This window comes from Phallusia mammillata, chromosome 5, assembly GCF_965637545.1.
Source record: "Phallusia mammillata chromosome 5, kaPhaMamm4.hap1.1, whole genome shotgun sequence".
Classification (NCBI taxonomy): domain Eukaryota; kingdom Metazoa; phylum Chordata; class Ascidiacea; order Phlebobranchia; family Ascidiidae; genus Phallusia; species Phallusia mammillata.
In genome coordinates this window covers 5,722,779-5,744,603 of record NC_137256.1, presented here as the reverse complement: position 1 = coordinate 5,744,603, position 21,825 = coordinate 5,722,779, and the positions used below count along the sequence as shown (strand labels likewise).

The window sequence follows — 21,825 nt, the reverse complement described above, 5'->3', positions numbered from 1 at the left end:
CACTGGTTTAAAACATAAAATCGTCAACATGTTTTTGCAACCTGATTTACTGCCCTGACCGAGATGTATTTAAATAAGGTCTAATACGTACATAAAAAAAACTGGTCATTTTTATAAGTTCCAGTTTATATGAAATTGAATAGCAAATCCAATCCTGAAATAGCGCTGACATTGGGTGAATGGCAAATGTTTACTCTATATTTTGCATTCAGATTCCTTCTTGTTATAGAAAATACATTCTATGCAAATACCATTAGAATACTATGGACCCTTTAGCTCAGTGGTTCTCAAACTTTTTCATTATATTTTCAAAACGGTCCCTTTGCCATTTTTTCGAGGGCTTGTGTATTTCAGAAAAACGAAAGTTGATTGCAGGAGTTTAGCTAGTTATGCAAAATTGCGCAAATAATAATGAATGATCGAAAGACAGCTTGTGACATCACAGACATAACAAAAAACATTGCGATTATGCGCGAACAATTACATTTTAGTTAGTTGTCGTGCAATAAAGGCTATTGCTTAGCAATGGAGACAGTCGATTCTCAATTCTACTTCGATTTAAACTTATTTGGTGGCACAAACTGCCCCCAAAAATTGCCTCACGGACCCCTAAACGACCGCGGACCCCTGTTTGAGAACCGCTGCTTTAGCTGCAATCAATTATATGAGGTACAACACAAGTCTACACCTTATATACAGTACTCCATCCTGTATTTTAAAACCCTTTCTTGCAATTTATTAGATATCACTGCCTTCCTATATTTGGACTTCCTATGGTTGAGCTGGGGATTACCATCAAATCAAGCATTGTCCTTTGTTTCATCATTTCTTCGCTTTCGTGTTGAGTTTGTCATTTGGATTGGCATCGTATCTGTTCTACAGCAGGGTTTCGTATGCTTAACTGTTTTATACGTTTATTCGTTTTATGGTTGTAATTTTTTACATTTTTTGTCTTGAATTGTGATGGGATTTGTTTATGCCCAATTAGATTCCCAGCAAATAGCACCAAGAAATACACAAAGACTGATATAAGTATGCTGAAAGATGATTCGAACCCCTGTTTATCACGCTTCTGAGTTCCCTTTAACGCCAACAAAGATGCAATGTTATTAGTTTAAGGCTCTCGGTTGAAAAGCACAAATTTACGAAATCTTTAGCTAATTTTAAATACGACGAATATTGCATTTTTTGAAGAAAGTTTTAGAATTTTTTTTATCTACTTTGTGATGTAAAAAAAACTCGTTTCTTTGAAAATCTCTTTTAATAAACGATTTAAATTCTTGTCGTAACTTACAAGTAATCTTTTTTCGCTTTTTTAATTGTAGATTTTCTTTAAATTTCTGCCATACTTCAACATATTACTGTCAGCGTGACGTAAAAACAGCTTTAATTTAAGCTTCATAGGCGGCTTGGGCGCCCGTATTTGGAAATTTGTACTTTTGATTTTTGCAATTGTTTCACCTTGAATGGCAAGACGAAATCAAAAAAAATTCTTAAGATGCGGTCCCAACGCCGATTTGCATGGCTACAGGCAAAATAACCTCAGTGAAAAATTGTCGCTTTGTTGCCAAAAAAGTAGTTCTTGGTTTTCAGATCGTTAAATGTGATGGTAAACACACAGAAGGACCATAAGCAATTTGTGGAAACGCGTTTGTAGCAATATAATATTGAAACCAGACCTGGTAGACATTATAAAAAAAGTACGAATGCTTTCTTATGATTTATCTCACATGGAATTGCAATCTTCTTTCTGTCGGAATTATTTGCTGCAAGTGTGCCTTTATGCAGCTCCGACTTTCGTTTAAGCTAAATGTGGAAGCACGTTTTCACGACATTGTATTTGGTAAACCGATTTAAGAACGACTTTTAAATTTGGAGGTAGTGCAAAAATGTTCTTGCGTGGACGCATGGATCTTAAGCAGAAATCCTTTCCAAACCTGAATACAAGTTTCGGGTCATCGGTGATGTCCAGAAACGCATTGTCATCAAGGGCTACTCCTTAAGAAACGCACGGTCTTACTTTGATGAAGCACTTCTGCTGAAAGAAACCCTAGTAAATTAATCGCAAATGGGAATTCAATCGTTGGTTATGACTAGGTTACAACGTATTCGACGAAAAGTATAAATGATTATGTAAAGTCCCAATGTAACCAAGGTTGGGAGCGTTTTCTGACGCCGTTTCGACATTGTCGTCTGGGTTGCTATCGGTAAAGATGGGAATTGTTTTAGGCACTCGATTGTCTCTCATTCCGAGATCTGGTTTAACCATGTTGTCTATACTGCGTACTGGCAGCACCCGTATTCACAAGCGTACCTGAAACAAAACACAAAAACAGTTTGATACTTTGGATTAGTGATGCACCGAAGTTTCGGTTGGCCGAAACATTTCGGCCGTATCCGTTGTTTTCCAATGTTTCGGTTTCGGCCCGAACGTTTTTGAAAATTCGGCCGAAACCGAACTTTTTTGCTGCATGGAATCAAAGCCTTGAATTTCATTTTCGCCCATACGAAACATCATAAATTAACTATTTGTTATATTTGTAAATTACGAGCCACTTTGTCTGCAAAATATTACAAGTTTAGCAAAGCTTACGCATTGTGAAAGTTATTTTGGTTTGTCATAATTGAGGTCACTCGCATCAACAACAAAAGTTTCAGTTGAAAACATCCATAAGAATGGGGATTTTAGGTTCGGCCTGATTCGGCCGAAATTATTCGGCCTCAAGGCCGAATATTCGGTTTCGGCCCAAACCTTTTTAGGCGGGTTCGGTGCATCACTACTTTGGATCATTGTTCAAGTCTTTGTTTATTTGCGTGATGCAAATGCAAGGTGAGAACCTGATTGTGACAAGAAGCTACAAACGCATATTAAAAATGTAGCTATTGTGCACTTGAACTTCCGGCATATTTCCACAAATCATTGTTAGAATGACTTGGGCGTGGATATATGCCAATCTGCTCTTTTTCTTTTCGACCCTTACTAGCCCCAGGGCCTATAGGCTATAGTGTCAGGATAAACTACAGCTACTATTCTTTTTAAACGGATGTCCTAACCAGGGAGTCGAACCGCTTGTCATACGGGTTCAGGTTCGGTTCGGGTTTACTTGGTTTTGTTTTTAAGGGTTCGGGTTCGGTTCAGGTTTTCAAAAATGTATATTTTCGGGTTCGGGTTTTGTTCCGGTTTGGGCAAATTATCCGGTCCGAGCCGGTTTGCGCTTTTTAAACCGGTTTAAGTTTTATTCATTTTGATTTAATTCTACCCATCATCTACGTGGCCTTCATAAACTCCGAAAAATTTTGGCTGGTGCGGTGTTATATCTCGTATTCTTAAATGCGCTGTTTTGAAAAGAATCACAGAATATAGAACAGCCTGCATTTTTTATTGGTTCGGTTCCGGTTCCGGTTCGGGTCCAACGCCAAACAAAATTCGGGGTTCAATTCCGGTTCGGGTTTTCGAAAATCGTAATTAGCGGTTCGAGTTTGATGAAATTAACCGCTCAAACCGGTTCACGGGTTCAGGTTCAGTTCCGGTTCGACTCCCTGGTCCTAACGCGTTGCTGCTCGTCCAACAGAATGAAACACGGCTTATTGCATAAAAGCAACATTGCATTTTATGGTGCATGTTCTATTTTTATTGCCCTTCCGTTGATAGCCTAGATTGTCAAATAAAAGACTGTACATCTAACAATTTCGGCAAGCATGTTTCAACTCAGGAGTATTAAGTATATCTATGCCTGTGCATGAGTCAATCGTCCAAGACCAATTAAGTTTCTTTGATTTCTTTTTTTTATGGAATGGCGAAACAAGTGTCGACCGCCAATAGTCAGCATAACAGCTGTGGGATTGGCCGTAACAAAGATTGTTAATGAATGAAGTCCTTCTATATCTTGTAACATGCCGTTTTAAAAACAAGAGACAGTGTCCGTTACAACGCAAATCAATGTTGCAACTGCTGTGCGTTTTACCATATCCATAGGCTACTGGCTTCAGTTTCACGCCTTTGTGTCGAGGAATATAACGGATGCATGCGAAGAAAAAGCATCAATCCCTGGCCTATAGTGTAAAGGGATGATCCAACAAGGACAGGCCATATATGGTAATGATCAACAGGATTGCAACCGAATTCAGTCATTGCAAATTTGTTAACCAAATTAAACGCTAGGCGGCCCCGTGTTGTCCGAAAACCACAAGAACAATGCTGATCACAATCGTTGATAGTTAATTACATAGGTTGTGAAAAATTTCTGTTGCATTTCTGAAATATATCCCTTTGTCCGAAAACGTAATGAGGGTAACAGCAAAATAAAAAAAACAAAAACACTCCATCAACAATGTGGTGATCTCCATGGACGCTGAATCTTCTAAAACACAACGATTCACTAAATCTGATAAACAATGTGTTAAGATTTGCATAAATCAGCATTAATACGAGTGAAGTAGATACGAACGTTTGGCGGTGAATTAATCAGTTGGGTCCGTTGTTTTTAAACTTGTTGCCGTTGCGGTGATTGCAAGTACCAATTACCTGGGAATACCGGTAGTTGTATTTTGCTACAGGGTGTATCAATGCATTTGAAGTCTATGTTAATTTAACAGAACATGGAGACTCAAATTTCGGAGGAAGATCTTCTCAGTGGAATAGAGCTGCTTCCTGTGTCACAACCAGACACACCTAATTATAATTTTGGAAAAGACGCTTCGCTTTCAAGGTAAAATTACATGATATTAAACTTTCAAACATTGCCTTTGTTTAAAAAGGCGTTTGGTGCAGCACAAGTTTATTTTGTCAAGTAGAAAACAAACTTAATGTCTGGAGTATGCAGTATGCACTTAAAAACAACATAATGTTACATAATGTCTGAACAACATTAGACATAACAAAGCCAAAACAGTGTCATTTTTTGATTTGTTTGCAATCTTGTGTAAGTGCATACTGCGTAAAATCTATGCCATAGATTGTATAGTTTAATTAGAATCATTTGAAAACAGCTAGTTAACAATAAACTGCTGAACTTGAAGAAGAATTTTAGTAAAAAAAAAAACAGAGTTAATTTTTTGTGTAAAAATGCTGTTTTTAGTGGACTTGACGACAGCATTTCTCCAGTCAAGTTTTCTACCACCCAGTCTCCAACCAAAAATCCTGCCAGCCAGTTTACCAGCTCTATACACCAAGTTCAAAAACGATTACAAGATTCTCTGGCCTCCAGCCTTAGAAAAGAAGTTCAGATGAAATCCAGTTGGCAAGCTTCTCCTGGAGAAATTCTCAAAGGAAAAGGTGACTTCCTGGGACATACTCCTGAGAAAAACTCTAATGTGCCTTTTTATACATCGGCACTTTCTAAACAACATTTTTTAACAATTCCAAGTGTCGAAATCAAGTCCAGCACTAACAGTGTTTTATCTGCACAAGAACCAAGATCGAAACTAGGTCCAAATGTCTGTCCTTCATCTGAATTTCCTTCCAACATTTCTCCAATAAAACAAGAAACTTCCTTGAGCTCTGAGAAAGCAAACGACTGTGAAAAATCTATGGAACAGGCTGAATTGACTTTAAATGATGCTCACACTAAAAAATTACTTGACTTTATGAAAAAGCTGGAAAAAGGAAGTGAAATTCAGAGAAATAGTGCTGAACAGCTTGCCGAATTGACGGCCTTACTTAAGACTGGGCCATCAACTCCAACAGAAAAGAGCTGTGGAAAAAATCAAGAAAAAACAAGTGATTTGAAGCAAAATGTTGACCGTGGTAATACAAAGGCCACAAGAGAAAAGTTTTCTGCAAAAGATGGAAAAGAAAATACACAGTTGAAGACTCTACAAAGGGCAAGAGAAAAACAAACTGGAAATCGGTTAGGAAATGAAACTTCCGGAGGAAGGAATAGTAAGACCACTGGAAAACCCCCTGCAACTAAAACTGTGCAGGTATTATTAGAATTGTGGCTTAAATCAATTTTAGCTGGTTGTTGTTTTGTCTGTGCATAAAATAAAAAAGCATAAATAAAACTATTAATGACAAACTCCATTTTACGTTATTTAGTTTAGTCTGTCAGTTTAAGATAAAACTTTGTATTGTTAAAAAAATCACTTTTAGAATTCATTTTTCAGTTTAAAACATCTGTCAAACAAGATTCATCTAAACGACCAACAAAGCCCAAGCAAGATAAGACAAAACCAATTAGGAAATTGGACCAGCCACAAAATGGGGAAAAGATGTCAAAAAATAAACAACAGTCTGTTGAGGTTGTACCTGAGGTCAAAGAGGAGGAGCCTTCTAAAGCTGTTTCAGAAATGATTTCTGTCCGCAATCATTTGCAAACAATGCTGGGCTTACACAAAGTGGATGGTAAGTATGTCTTTTCTTTTTCTCTTTATCCAACAGCAAGTGGCCTTGAACTGTGTTGAATTTTTTTAGCTTTGGCGTTGGACTCCTCAGGCCCAGATCTATATGATACCACAAATGACACAAAAGATGAAGATACATTCCGAAGCACAGACACTGCAACATTATTGAGGTGCTACATTTATCAGCAACTATTATAATACAAATAATTATTTGTTTATGTATACCAAAGTAAGCCAGGCCCATTGAAGGCATTACATCAAATCGACTGTCTCCTAAGCATTCTGGTTTGTTTCAGTAACCGCTTTTAATGGGCCTGGTGTACAAGAATTTATGAATGAATATCCCATGATCGCTGGTCTGCATGAATGCTTCAGGGCTGATCCCAGTATGAATATATGTTTTCCTTGTTGTCTATGTATAGTGATAATTTGTGTGTATTTGTGTTCATAACAATCATTGCAAGAATAGCCATATTTTAAGTTCAATATAAGCTTTACATAAAATTATCACAGAATATACTGATTTTTTCAGAACCAAGCCAACTGATTTAATGCCACCAATCAGCCCTCCTAAGCCCCTTGCTGATAGTTACACATCAGACATGTTCTCAATTTTGAAAGCTGGAAAAGTCAGTGCCCCTGAATCTGCGCGCTCGTCTATTGATTCAAGTCTTACAGCTGAAAATGGAATCCTTAGAGACACCCTTGAAAAAGAAAGGTAGTGTCGAGTGTTGTGTAGCTTTTAAACATACTTTAAGCAGGAGTTGGTAAACTAAGCGAGCTATTATTTTATAAATTTGACTTTAAGAAATAATAAACGTTTGTTTGCATACAAGTTAATTGCAAATTATTAGTCATTCCATTATGATTTTATAATTAGAATATTTGATTTAATGACATGGGGCTCCTACTTAAGGATTATAAGAGTCAATGACATGTGCATTGTGTACTTTATGTTTAGTTGACGTTGTGCATTTTGTCTGCTTGGTATGGTAACTAATCCATTGGGGATGTTCACCAGTGGTTATCAAACTTTTCGAACATGCAGTACATTAACAAGCTGAATTTTTGTTCTGCACACTTTGCTGGCCAACATTACAAAAGTTGTAAAAAAAGTTAATTTGCAATTTTATTGTGATGAATGAGATTTATTTTTATGGCAAAAAAGGGCTTTAGCCTTTAATATTGTGTCATGCATTCGTACATTTGGTAATTAAGACCTAACACACCAGAGAATTTTTAGACTTTAAAATAGCGAAATTTTCTTGGTATACTCAGAAATCTCTCTGAAAGCTCTGTATCGATCAGTTTAAAAAACACTGACACAGACGAGTACATTAGTGTTTGTAAACCCTAATTTACACAAGCCATATGTGGTAACTCTTGTTGTGATATGAAATTTAACACATGTCTGTTTTCCTCTTTCAAGGTATCGAAGAAAGCACTGTGAGAAGCAAATACAAAAACTGCAAAAAAAGATGTTAGAAATTCAGCAGGAACTCGCTGTAGCTAATTCCACTGAAAGAAAGAAGGATCTGATGATAGAACAGCTTGACAAGGTTGCACATTCATTCATGCGATTTTGTGCGACTAGAACAGGGGTGCACAACCTTTTCGCTATGACGGCCACATCCCAAATCCTTATTTTACCAACTGCCACCAAGTTTCTGTTTTTTTTTGTTTGAATATTACTGATGTAAAGAAAAAAGATCTATCTTATATATTTATATACCATCTAATGAAAAGCCCAGACTAATTTCTAACTTGATGCACAGATTAGCTGAATTGGCTGACGCCTCGTTTTAACGTTTATGATGTCATCAGATATATTGTGACGTTTGTGGTGCCTGTTATTTTGCATTGTTTGCACACAATAGGTGTACAAAAGTATGATGCATATGGCTATTAGGCTTGTAATACTTTTTCCAGCCCTACAAAATATATTTAGGGCAGTTTTGAAATCCAAATATGTAGCAAAAGAGTTTTATTCACAGCCTGGCCACCAGAACATATATTTTAATTTACATGTTAATGGCCGCATAAACTCGTCTCTGTGACTGTGGGTTCTGCACCCCTTAACTAGGAGGTCAATTTTGAATTTTTGATTTTTGCTCAAAAAAATATTGATGTTTTTTTGTCTTTAGACTTTGGCCAAGGTGGTTGATGGCTGGAAAGACCATGAGGCAAATCTAAGCAATTCTATACAGCAATTAACACAGGAAAAGGAGAAACACAAAGAGGATACTGTAAAACTGAAAGAGGTAATACCTAATCTTAAGTGGGCAATTAAGTGATTTGAAGAGTTACTATTCAACCTGTACCTTCCGTACATGTATAAAATCCAATACTACTTATCTTGCATTTTAGATGGTTGTAAATTTGGAGAATGAGCTTGCCAAAGTACTGGAAGAACTGGTTGAAGAAAAAGAAAGAATAAACAAGGCAGTTGAAAATGAAAAGGCAATGAAGCAAAATTACCATGTATGTTGTTGTTTACCTTCTAACTTGCACTAGGTACAAATTGTTTAATTTCAAGTAGGGATAGATAGGATATTGTCTGCGCCGATATTTGGCATACTACTGATTATTGTTGTCTGCCTTTTTGTCATCGGATGGCTTATAAACAGATTTAGTAACTGTGTTTTTTTGTTTTTCTCGCCTTAAGCATTGCCTAGTCACTGATTGGTATCAAGGCAAATCATGTTACAAATCTTTGAGGCTCTGATGTGACTTTCATCCGTTTTCACACAGTTCTGTACATTTGAAGGTATAGCCTAGCACAGTCTTTGAACTACAAGTTTTTGTTACTTTGTTCTACCCAATGTTCGCTTTTAAAAAAAGTTGGAGTTTTTTGCCGTTAAAAATACACAAATTTGGACCTTTACTGCAAACCAAATGTCGGCTTTAAATATTGGTTATCGGCCTACTTATGTACCTAATAGTAAGTATCAGCCTTTAAAAAAACTTATCAGTCTATCTCCAGTTTCAAGCAAAATTATTGTACCCTACTTAGGCAAGAACTGAAGAAATTTCTGAAGTAATTGATCAGAAGAATGAAACGATCAATCGAATGCAACAGAAAAATGATGAATTAGTCGAAGAATGTAATCAGTGGAAGAATGAAGTTGAAAAACAACGCCACAAGTTTATTGTAAGTTAATTATAAGTATTACAGTTAACTTCACTAATTTAGTTAATGTACACAATCAAATAGGTTGGCAGAACTTCTATTGAAGCAATTTATGTTTCTTTGGCTGAATGGAGTCTGTCAAAGTATCAATTTAAAGCCAGATGTTTACACCGGTTACAATCTGCATTATTAATTTTCCACACAAAACTTCCTTGACAATTGTAATTTAAATACTGTCAAAGGTCTGATTGTCTGTAAATTTTTAAGTCAAAAACCTTACAATGCTACTCTATTGATAAAAATATTGCCATTGATTACTTGAAATACTTAATATTATTTGTATTGAACAGTCTGAAAAGAAAGATTTTGTGACGAAAGAGGAGGAATGGGAAGAAGCAATTATTGAACTAGAAAAAAAGCACAAGCATGATCTTGTACAAGAAAAGGTATGCAGTAGACACAATCCAACCGATGCCTAGCTAGTATTTGAGTACTTGGAACTATCCATTGCCACTTTTAACAAATGTCCTGCCAGTATTAGTTATGCTTGGCACTAGATAAAAATAGTTTAATGTATGTTCATAATGATCAGTAATGATCAGTAAAATTGTAAAAAAAAGAAAAAACCTTGATACATTTTTTTTCTACTTCATTGGCTCTTAACTTGTGAGGAAGAGGGGTTAATTTAACATTTTTATTGGCTAGTTCCATTATCATTTTTGTGACACTAGCCCTCTGTGGTGTGATGGTTGTTATAAAAAGGTTCAAAACCTAGAATTTATTTTTTGAAGACGGTTATCATACAAACACTTTTTTCAAAACTAAAAAATTGTGAAATTTTATCTGAATTAGAAACAAAATCGACTGATTGATACATCATTTACGAGTGGCCTCATGAAGGTCACAATGTGCATATTTTGCTGGGTGCACAACCTTCCATAACACTTGCAGTTTTTACCTACCATTGCTTGTGTTTTAAGTTCCCTGTACACCAGGGGTTCCCAACCTGTGGTACGCGTACCACTAGTGGTACGCGAAGGTTTTTCCGGTGGTACGCGAGTAGCTTCCGTTTTGTTAACATAAACCTGGATTTACAACCTTATACTTTCTTTATCTGGTTTTGTTTACAAAAAACATTCCCCAAGGCCTATTGTCATTGTTACGTAACTATTTCTGTTGTTTCGTATCATTGCGATCTTCAAAATACAGGTCATGTCAATTGTCAACAAAAAGCATAGTTCAGTGGTTCTTAACCTTTTTGGTGAAATTTCCCACTGAAGTCAATCAACAAGTTCGAATTTCCCCCTGTTTGTTATTTTTATATTGATGTTTTGTGCCCTTCATTAACAAAACAATGTATTCTTCGATTAAAATAGTTTTGTGACGCGCTTTTGTCAGGACCTGCAAGAGCTTAAAGGCTTACTGCAATCTTAATAGATTTAAAAAGTGCTTTCAGAGTAAAATTGTGTGGAATATCCAAGAGTCTTCTCTGCTTGCAATACTGATTTATTGCATCACAATTAACATAAGAAAGGCATTTATTTGCACACAATGACAAAGGCATTGATATTGTTAATCTTGTCTGTGGTGTAATAAAGGGCCTTCAGGTTTTTATGCGAATTGTGAAACTGGGTGAAATTAATCTTAGATGTTGTTGCGGGAATACTTTTGCAGTAATTTAACTTTAACGGTGAACTCAAGGCCTGATCTGATTTGCAGGCCGGAGTTTGGTGAGCCCTGACTTGCACAATTTCCCTCTACATGCACTGAATTTCCCACTAGTGGGAAATTTCCCACCGGTTAAGAACCACTGGCATAGTTAATGAAAAGCCGTACAACGCTGTGGCACAGTGGGCGTTAATTATGCCAAATCATTGCTCTTGATAGATATCATCTACTGTTTTGTAGCTCAAGCTTCAAATAGCGTTGAATGAAATATGATTCGAACAAATTAGTTGTTCTGCAAGAAGTGGTACCATATAGCACATTAGTTCTCTATGGTGGTACGCGTGGCAGTGCAGAGCGTCCAAGTGGTCCGAGATCGTAAAAAGGTTGGGAACCCCTGCTGTACACAAACTAGCATAGTTTGTTCGTGGCCGGAATGTAACATGAAATATAAAAGCATTGACACTCCTTTAATCAAATAAAACCATTAAAAACAACACAGTGGTAAAAAACAACTTTCATTCAACATATATGCTGTGGATTACTCCAATTTACCCACAATTGCACCTTGGCTTCAACCAGAGGAATGTTTGAACTCAACCTAAGCACTGTTGTTAAAGGCATTTTATTGCCCAAAATTTTGTGGCAAAAATTCGTGTGGCAAATTTCTTCTGGGAACAAATGTCTTTTAATTAGCAGTTCATAAATCATTGTCTGTTGGCAAAGCCTCCATTTCACCGTCCACCTTGACCACTGTATGACCAGTGCTGGTAATACCATTAGATTTATGTTCAGTCCGTCCTATACCCGGGCGGTATACCATTAGCACCAGTATCGCCGCAATCAAACCGAGCATAAAAACTACTGCTAGCACCACGAGCACAATGCCCCACACCGGAAGTCCCACAGCAGGTAGCGCTGACGTCAGAGTGGTCACTTCCGTTCTACCGGACGTAGTTTCCGGTTCGCGGGTAGTTACTTCTGGAGTTGTTACAAGATCATGTACTGTGGTGTCTTCATCACTAGATGTCGTGGTGCTAGGCAACTGTGCTTTAGACTCGGCTATTTTGCTTTGCACTAAACTGGAACAGTAGCCAATTTGTCCGTCGCTGGATGGCGCTCCTGTGGCAAGATCTGAGCCCTGGGTTGTGGCTGAGGCCGTGGTTTGTCCGTTGGTTGCCGTTGTTGGGTCGGCTGGTGCTGTTGTAGTTTGCTCCGTAGCGGGACAGTCGTGAAAATCAGCTAGAGTGGACATACGTAGCGATTTCCCGCGAAGGGCCACAGGATTGGCGCATTGAAAACAAAATTCATCTGCTAAATGTAGAAATGGAGGAAGGCACATTGTCTGCATAAAACATATTAATTCATGATAAAATTTGTAACGTATAAAAGTTTAATACCATGGATTAAGATTAGATTTGGTTGCTGGATTTGGCTTCAAACGCCAATTCAGTGTTTCAGGTTGGGACATGTTGGTTTTGATAACACTTATCCTTCGCATGACATATTACGTGGGAAATAATTTGGCATCCAGCTGAGCAGCCATGCGGAAGTATGTATAAGATTTACTTGTTGTGACCGAAACATGGCGTCTGTATGATGACTTTGAATTGTACATGTTTTTTTGAAAAACAGCAAATACAATAATACATAACCTTTTGTTGAACAAATGCTACTATTTTTTGCCAAAATCTTCGTAAGTTATCATAAAACAAGCTTTACATTTAAAATGTGATCGCTTAGAAAACGTTTTAAGCATTTTACAGTTTCGTTTCAAATTTTTAGGCCGGATAATTTTTGGCTGCAAGGCCGGATAATTTTGGTCAAAAGTTGCCGAAACCCAAATTACTTCGTATAGTATTGTTCCTAACTAGTGGTTTGAAAGAAAGGTATGTTCTTAGCGCAATTTGTAACTGTAATTAAAACTTATTTCTATACACAGTAAATCACTTTTCAGAATACATAAGCCACATAAAACATATTTTTTGCCGAAAATTTAACTCATCTTTTGTAGCTTCTTGTTTGGTCGCGTGTGAATATTAGACATAGAATTAAAAAAGTTTGGTTTCTGACGATTTTTTTTAAGTAGTCCGTGCCGAAACCGAAACATGGCATAACGGCATATTCGGCTAACCAAACATCGTGGCATCACTGGTTAGCACCACGACGTGATATTAACATGTTAGCGTTAGTTACAAGTGCTGTGGACGGTCAACACGCTTTAAACGTGAAGGCTTATTGCATATCGAGCAGAGCAATTGTCCGGTTGTTGGCCTTTAATTATCGGACAACGGAAACATTATAAATTGCGTCCGCTCGCGTCGATGGACTGTCCATTATGACGTCATATTTGCATTATTTTTGTTTGCCTCGTGTGACGTACTTTGGGTAACCCCCAAAAGGAAATCATCATATCATATATTTATTGCGAAATTTTTCCTTATGAAGTAAAATCGCATTTGTCACGGACTAAGAAATTGTCATATCACACTGACCCATAGAAAACCAATTGTGGAACAAATATGCATTGTTTGAAGGAGATAAACTTACCCTAATGCTGCTTGTACTGCGTAGTAACGTGTGCGCCATTTTTTGTTGACAAGTGCAGTTCCAAGCGTTTCCTCCATCCAGTACACTTGTAAGGTTCGGTTTGTTGTCAAACCATCTGCAAGACAATGTTGATTACCAAATGAGTCACTTCACGTACTTCGACCCTAAAATGGATGACTTCTCAACGAATGGCATATTGCCTAATGTCATGTTTCCATGACGTTGCTATGTTACTATACTATGATAAGACTCGATAGGGAAAGAGGGTACAATAGGCTTAAAGCTAAACTACTGCACCATTTGCTTGTACTAAATGGACAAACTTGATATAGATGTTGTGTCCAATGCATTTGCGTAGTGGTGTTTCGACACGGTAAACGGCAAACAAACTGGATTGCCTGATCTTAGGCGACATTCTTAAAACGTGGTTTTCGAAACGCAGTTGCCGGAAGGCTTACCTATATTTAATTGTGCCCGAAAGCAGCGGCTGAAAAACACTAACAAAGCGTGAAAACCGAATATTTTTGTGTACAATACGGTGTTGCAACAAGGTAAAAAAATCTATTTTTAACGAAGTTGTCAACCGATTTTGCCACCTTACTATAATTTAAACCGTACAAGTGTCATAAAGCACGCATATTAATCTACTGCCATTTATACTATTTCCGCTTACTGTGGTCGGAATGTGGAGATTGAGTTGTTGAACAGGAGCATACTGGTGATGCTGGGCATGTTGTCGAACGCTCGCTCGCCAATTGTTTGTATCCGGTTACCTTGCAATTCCAGCTGTACTAGTGCTGTTAGGCCGTGAAAGGCGCAGTCAGCCACGTACGAAATCAGGTTGTAGCTGAGATTCAGTTTTATCACACCTTTAAAACAATATCCAATGGTTGGTAATACTCTTTGTGCGCTTGTTTGAAAATATCAGTTTTCGCTCACTTGACATATCAGAAAATGTCCCGGCATCTATTCTTGTCAGTTTGTTGTGGTATAAATTAACTTCGATAACGTTTCGCTTGCCCTGCAAATCCAGCACTCCTGTGTACAATATATTATCTGTTTTTCACGCTGCCATAACAGTCACCAGTAAAACTTACCGATTTCACTAATTCTGTTGCCGCCCAACGACAGAAGCCTTGAACATTCTGGTAGCCCTGCTGGAACCTTTTCAATTCCAGTCGCTTTACAGTCAATCCAACCATCGTCGTAGCAAGTGCACGGCGAACTGAACGAACTACATTGGACACCACAAACAGTCTGCAAATCGCGACGAAAGTTGCCTCCGAATCCCAGCACTAAACCGAGGCACAAAAACAGAACACAAACCAATCCCTCCATTCGTTGAAAACTCGCTGTCTTTTGTTGACTGATCATTGGCCTGATTCTCGTAAATGAAAAATACTAAACTGCTGATAAGGCAAACCAGCACAACATAGACACACACGCTCTGTGAGTCACTGCTTGGCCAGTGTACAACACGCCAGCACCTTATATGCCTTGTGACTCCACAGTGAGCCCTTATTATGCGTTAAACCTTCCCGCTGGTCTCGGCGCAGTCGCAAACGCACCCTGCTTCCCCTCGTGACGTCACAGCGGAAGTGACGACATCTATCATTTAATTGTGTCGATTTACGCGCGGCGCTCAGAGATATCTTTGTTTGTGTTGTGTTGTTGAATTTCACTTTAGCATGTTGGGCAGTGGTTCTCAACTCATTTCGGGCCATGAACCACCACTCCATTAAAAAAATATCGTGGACCATTTCTTTTTGAAGCAGGATTGAAGAACGCATACGAAACAACCATTTGGGCTTGAAGCATAATTCTTTAAAACCGATTTTCAAGAAGTGAGATACAATTATTAACAGCTAACATTTTGATACTCTTTCAATATATAATATGCAATCATCTCTACATAGGCGCCCACTTGCTAAAATCGGCGGGGAGGCAGAATTTTATAACCAGGTAAAGACGAGTATTTTCAGCCCGGACAATTATTACAAAGCATGTTTTATTTTTCCGCAACAAGGCGCACATGCGTCTAAAAAGCCATTATAATAATCTTTTCTTACGTTTCTAGGTCGTTAGTTGGTTTCAACTAGTGATGTACCGAATCGGCTAAATTTCGATTCGGCCGAAACCGAATATTCGGCGGTTTTGCCGAATAAATTCGGCCGAATCAACCGAATCATTTATGACGTCACGCGAAGTCGTACGCTACGCGTTTGCCGTGAAAAAATGTTTATCTACCAGGCAGCCAGTGCAAAATAGTTGTGTTTCGTCCTCATTTCAGTTCTGTGGTTTAAAATTGCCTAAAGCATGATTGGCAACCTGCCAATGAATTACTAATTTTTTGACTACACCGTGGGAAAAACGATAATGTTTTGAAAAAGATAAACATTGACGCAATTTTCGTTATGTTTGGGCTTTTGAAAGATTGCGTGGACCTTAATAAGCAGAAAGACACGTTTAACGCTTTAAATTTGTGTTCGTAAAAGATCCGGTTTCGGCCGAATCGCAACAAATTATTCGGCCGAAACCGAATCTTTGTAAAAATGATCGATTCGGCCGAATAAATTCGGCAAACCGAATATTCGGTACATCTCTAGTTTCAACCATGTTTTCTATTTACACAGCAACTTGCATGTAACGCATTTAAGTTTAGTTTATTTTACATCAGGAATTCCCAAAGTAAAGCCCGCGAAGGTATTTGTTATGAATATATATCTTGGAAAACCACGAGTTAACCGTTGAAAGTTGATTTGCGACGAAATTGTTCCCACAACAACATGTGGTCTTAAGTTTACCTAGTTTTACACTTCACAGGACGTATAAAAATGATCCAAAAACAGTTTGTTACATCACAGACAAGACATAAAGTATCAATGCTTTCGTTACTGTGCGTATATACAGGTACCTTTCTTTGTTAATTGTGATGACATAAATGAGAAGTTAGCAATTTATGCCACATAACTTTATTGTTCGGCAGTAGCGCTATCTCTTAATAATATTGTAGCTCCTGCTGGTCCCACAAAAGCGCTTAGTAGACCACAATTGCGGGACGGCGCTGCGTTTGTGCTTGTAAGCGATGTGGCCGTCTAATGTCATTTTCATGTTATGCGGCTCACCCTAAAAAAATTGGCTAACCCTTTGTAAACGATGTCAATTTGTGTCGATGTTGCTGACCGAGTTTTAGCAAACACTTCTTGCATGTTTTTATCCAATGGCTCATTGCATATAACCAGGGTTGCCATCGACATGGAACTCAAAATAAGGACACACGAACAATTGGACTTTCATGTCAAACGAAACAACCGTTTTTGAACAAATCTTTGCATTTATACGAGCTTCGACAAATCACATGTCATATTTCCTTTTGCCAGGAACAATCTGCTCCAACTCCTTGTTCGTAGAAAACACGTAGTGCATCTCACGAGAGCCTAGGTTTAGGTTTACTTTTAGCAGGGATTTGACTTGTAATTGTTAAAAATAAGACAAAATAAGGACTCAAGTCAAAAACAAGGACAGTTCTTAGAAATAAGGACAAAAACTTTGCTAAGACATTGCCCTTTAAAATAAGGACAAATCTTAGAAATAAGGACGGTATGGCAACCCTGCATATAACACTTCAAGTATACGTTTGTGACGTAACAATATGCGTTGTTTGATTTTTCAGAAAGGTTTGTCTGTTCAAACTAGGCAGCTGTTGACTGTGAAGTAGTACAGAGTTACGACAAAACTGTGTGTGCATAAATTAACGCAAAACTTATTTATGACGTAGTCAGCGACGCAGATACCCGGGGAGGCGGCGCCTCCCCGCCTCCCCATAATCTCTAGTTTATCAACAAATTTAGTGGACGTCCTGAGGACCACCCAAAAAGTCATCATGGACCACTAATGGCCCATGGTCCACCAGTTGAGAACTAGTGATGTACCGAATCGGCTAAATTTCGATTCGGCCGAAACCAAAATCCATAGAAAACACAAGTTGTCGCACGCCATAGAAAACACAAGTTGTGGGGATGAAAATGGGGCGAAATTAGCGCGAATTTTGCATTGCGCCTTATGGGGCCGATTTATAAAATGATTAATTTGGATACTTTTGCGGTGTTTGATTTTGCAATTTCTGCAAAATTTTGAATAAAAATATAACTACGCTTAACTTATAATGTTTAAATGGAACTGATGAACATGAAATAGAGTTTAAATTAGGTTTTAGCGGGTAAATTTTCCAGTAGATATACATGTAGCCTACTTAAGTCCCGAAAGATAAAAAGGTTGTGATGTATATTCATCTAAAATTGGAATAAATAGTTTGACCATGGTCCTCCAAGGTCAGAAAAGTCATGACGTAATAGTGACGTCATCGTTTATTTACTGCATTTTGACGCTTTTAGCACATACTGAATTTTGAAAGCTTTTGGTACTACCTTTAAAGGTGTTGCACAATCTTTCCCTCTTTTTTTAATTTTTTTGAAAGATATTTCACACTTTTTAGTGATAAAAATATTTATTGCATTAATTAAGGTCTATATACCATGTTGAATATGTGTACTGTCATATGCAACACAACCACAAGAAAAAATGCAATATAAACAAATACAACTAACATTGATGCATAAAACAACCAATATCAACAAAATTGTTAAATCTTCTTGAATCTATTCGCCTGCACAGCACAAAAAGTCTCGTGGGAAATTTTGCATCCAAAGTGGCACTTTTTTCATTTATTTCAGTTTCAGCTGATACTTCCCACAATACATGTTATGTGAGGATATCACAAAAAATCCAAATGATTTCATTAAGGGCATAAAATAACATGCAAGAATTATTAGCATTTTTCAAAATTGGTGATTCCATAAAATCAAAAAAGTCAAAACTTAAGAGACACACTGCACAGTATGACATGTTTTTTTAAAGCTTCATAAACTCAAACACAGTAGTTACATGAAGTCCAATAGATCCTGTGTCAGCCTTCTAAATGTCACAAAATTACATGTAAATCAATGAATGTTATTTGTCTTTCCATCTTGTTATGCATTACTATTTTATGTCATTATTTGTGTCTGTTTTAATCAAAATTGTTGCAAAATAAAACATTGGCATTTATGTTTTACTTTTTTCTCAGTCTATATGCCTGTTGGTATTGCAAGCCAGGAGCCATGCCAAACAGCAACTTCTTACACAGGTTTGGTGCGATGGGACACTAGATAATTGTTCTTCAGTAAGAATACTTTGAAATCAACAGCTTGTTCTTTTAAAAGCCCACCCATCCACCAGTTTCTTCATTATATTGGTGCACTTAACTGGCCACCAAACCACTTTTTTTACTATTTTAAGTTGCAAGTTTATATATATGAACACTTTATTCATCTTATCATAGAACTGTTAAATGTATTGCAAATTTCTGTAGGTTTGCACTTTTTCCAGTAGCAAAAAAATAAGTATACCGTTAACCTAAATAAAGACTTTAAAAAGTATAACTTCGATAAACAAACTGCTTTGGTTAACACTTATATTTCTAAGTTTTTGAAATATCTGTACAATCAACATTTTTTATTACTAAAAATGGTCGGGATCATTTATATTTACTACACTTTATTCACAAATTTGCTAGCAAACAATGCAGAAATTTTTTTTCGCTAAACTCGTGCCAATAAAACTGCTTTCCTGCAAACATTGTGCGTTGCCTGGCAACCAATGACGTCATTTTTACGTCACGCATAAATTTTCTTGTCAGCAAGGCAATTTAGAAATAAAAAATATTTAGTCGTTAAGCCAGGTTATTGAAAACAACATCCAAAACCCTATCCTTTGCGTTGTTAAAAGCGTGCAAAGTCGCCCCATTTCACGCTCCATGAATTCTCGTGCGACAACTTGTGTTTGATAGATAGACTTTGGCCGAAACCGAATATTCGGCGGTTTTGCCGAATAAATTCGGCCGAATCAACCGAATCATTTATGACGTCACGCGAAGTCGTACGCTTCGCGTTTGACGTGAAAAAAAAATGTTTATCTACCAGGCAGCCAGTGCAAAATAGTTGTGTTTCGTCCTTATTTCAGTTCTGTGGGGTTTAAAATTGCCTTAAGCATGATTGGCAACTTGCCGATGAGTTACTAATTTTTTTGACTACCGTGGGAAAAACGATAATGTGTTGAAAAAGATAAACATTGACGCAATTTTCGTTATGTTTGGACTTTTGAAAGATTGCGTGGACCTTAATAAGCAGAAAAGACACGTTTAACGCTTAAAATTTGTGTTGGTAAAAGATTCGGTTTCGGCCGAATCGCAACAAATTATTTGGCCGAAACCGAATCTTTGCAAAAATGATCGATTCGGCCGAATAAATTCGGCAAACCGAATATTCGGTACATCTCTATTGAGAACCACTGGTATTGGGTATCTTACTCAAATGGCCTTAATACATCGGACTGGTATATTTTATGATATTTGGGTACAGAAGTTTGAAATGATGACGCCACGGAGGTTCCGTTAATCGAAACAAAAAAACTTAACGATATTTCGATTTTAAACTTTTTTGGTAAAATCATTGCCTAAAAAGTTTAACACCAGAACCAACCAAAACGAATGTTATAAAGAAAGCAAGCGCAGTTTTTACTAAACACGTTGTTATATAAAATGAATTTTTCAGCTTATGCATTGTAAAAGCAACAGCGTATTGTCACAAATGTATTTACTGTATTAACAGTATACAAACCTGTTCAAACCATCTATTGTAAAGGGTCCTTTGGGTTTAGTTTCGGCCCGAGTCTTTGATGTGAATTTGTTGCATCAATTTTAAATCTGTTTAAATATAGTCTGTTTAAGTGTTTTGTCAAATCACCCGTAAACAGTTTTTGAATCAATTTTCTATGGATTGTGGCCATGCGCTTTATTCAACGAGCCTCAAGCAATTTTAAATGCACTGCGGCACACAGTAATAGAGCGATTTTGTTGTCACGTAATTCAATTTGATTTTTGACCGAAATTCCCTTCACCCTGTATTCTCACAGCGCATTGCTTTCAACGGGGGTGAATTTACCCCTAAAGTATGCTGTGGGTATAAACATGAAGTTTTTTTGACTTTCCTTGAGAAACGGAAAATGATCAACCCGATTTCATTTGTTTTCTATTCGCAATGTCACACACGCTCGTTAGTAACATGTTCTTTATTTGACTTTATTCTTTTGCAATAGTTTTTTTTTCAATAGTTTGTTACGAAAAGCGTGAGGTAAAATTATCTTGCGGCCAAGCGGTAAACTATAATACAAAAATGTTAACATCTTTTTCTGTACAGTTTAATACAAATTTACACTTCACGTACCTCATTGCGCTAGTAACAATTGGAAATGCACCGAATTGGCCAAATTTGGTCGAAACCGAAACCGAAATTTTGACAGTTTTTCCAAACGAGTTCTACCGAATATAGCAGTTCTGTGGGTTTTAAGGTTGCATTGGCCAGCGTTGCCAGCAAACTATGATCTTGACCTGCAGTGGGCAAAAAACAATATTGCATTAAAAATTAAAATGGTTGACGCGATTTTAGTTATTGCGCAGTTTGAAAGGTTGTGTGGTGCCTAATTGGCCGGAGAATATACTTTTGCTTAAAATTGTTGAAATGACTGTTTTAGGCGAATAGTAGTTTTCAGAATATATATAAGCCACACAAAACATATTGTTTGTTTGTTTTTTGAATTTTTGGTTTCGGCCGACTTTTTTTAAATTTGGTTCCTAACCGGATCCCAGTCTCACTGTGTATTTAAGTAACTACGCTCTTTACGCCATCTATCGGTATTTAGCAAACCTTTTTTACTGTGAGTTCTTGTGACAGTAGCTCTACCGAATAAATTTGGCAAACCGAATATTCGGTATATAACTAGTAACAACCATGTATATTGAACATAGGCTTCAGTCGAGGCTGAACGGAAAAGATGCTCAGAGATGCAAGCGAGTCTTTCCAGCACCCTACAAGAGACTCGCCGCATGGAGGACCTTCTCGAGGCGCAACGCAGAGAGTTGGAGTCGATGTGCACCCAAGCCGAGCTGGCGGAAACTAGACACGCCGCAGAAATCCGCAAGATGGAAGCAGAGCATAAAATTGACATCGAACGACAGGTACTGTGCACTGTATATTCTACAA

The 21,825-nt window shown here is 37.4% G+C and overlaps 2 protein-coding genes across 3 annotated transcripts in view; one reads left to right on the top strand and one right to left on the bottom strand.

Annotated features, from left to right (window-relative positions):
* Positions 1-4,417: 4,417 nt before the first annotated feature.
* The window catches only part of LOC145227674 (uncharacterized), a 35,454-nt gene continuing 18,046 nt past the window's right edge, over positions 4,418-21,825 (top strand). The window contains exons 1-12 of one of the 2 annotated variants that reach the window (XM_080092559.1): positions 4,418-4,537; positions 4,597-4,709; positions 5,079-5,922; positions 6,106-6,343; positions 6,413-6,512; positions 6,875-7,060; positions 7,772-7,901; positions 8,487-8,603; positions 8,710-8,823; positions 9,356-9,493; positions 9,823-9,918; positions 21,591-21,800. In XM_080092559.1, coding sequence (XP_079948685.1) covers positions 4,600-4,709; positions 5,079-5,922; positions 6,106-6,343; positions 6,413-6,512; positions 6,875-7,060; positions 7,772-7,901; positions 8,487-8,603; positions 8,710-8,823; positions 9,356-9,493; positions 9,823-9,918; positions 21,591-21,800 — 2,283 coding nt within the window. In that variant the 5' untranslated portion in view covers positions 4,418-4,537; positions 4,597-4,599. Of the gene's footprint in view, positions 4,710-5,078; positions 5,923-6,105; positions 6,344-6,412; positions 6,513-6,874; positions 7,061-7,771; positions 7,902-8,486; positions 8,604-8,709; positions 8,824-9,355; positions 9,494-9,822; positions 9,919-21,590; positions 21,801-21,825 lie in introns of both variants that reach the window. The other variant, XM_080092558.1, reaches the window with a different exon arrangement.
* On the bottom strand, positions 9,823-15,235 carry LOC145227679 (uncharacterized). The gene is made up of 5 exons (XM_080092564.1): positions 14,785-15,235; positions 14,627-14,725; positions 14,361-14,556; positions 13,688-13,802; positions 9,823-12,482 (listed from the first exon to the last, which is right to left on the bottom strand). Exons 1-5 carry the CDS (start codon positions 15,059-15,061, stop codon positions 11,838-11,840), a joined length of 1,332 nt encoding a protein of 443 aa, XP_079948690.1. The 5' UTR covers positions 15,062-15,235; the 3' UTR covers positions 9,823-11,837.

What these genes read in the sequence shown, in the direction of transcription:
- LOC145227679 (XM_080092564.1), bottom strand. Translation starts at nt 15,061, where the DNA reads ATGATCAGTCAACAAAAGACAGCGAGTTTTCAACGAATGGAGGGATTG. An exon ending in CAACAGAATTAGTGAAATCG is followed by an intron (nt 14,726 to 14,784) that starts GTAAGTTTTACT and finishes TATTGTACACAG; the next exon opens with GAGTGCTGGATTTGCAGGGC. An exon ending in GCAGTACAAGCAGCATTAGG is followed by an intron (nt 12,483 to 13,687) that starts GTAAGTTTATCT and finishes TGTTTTATGCAG; the next exon opens with ACAATGTGCCTTCCTCCATT.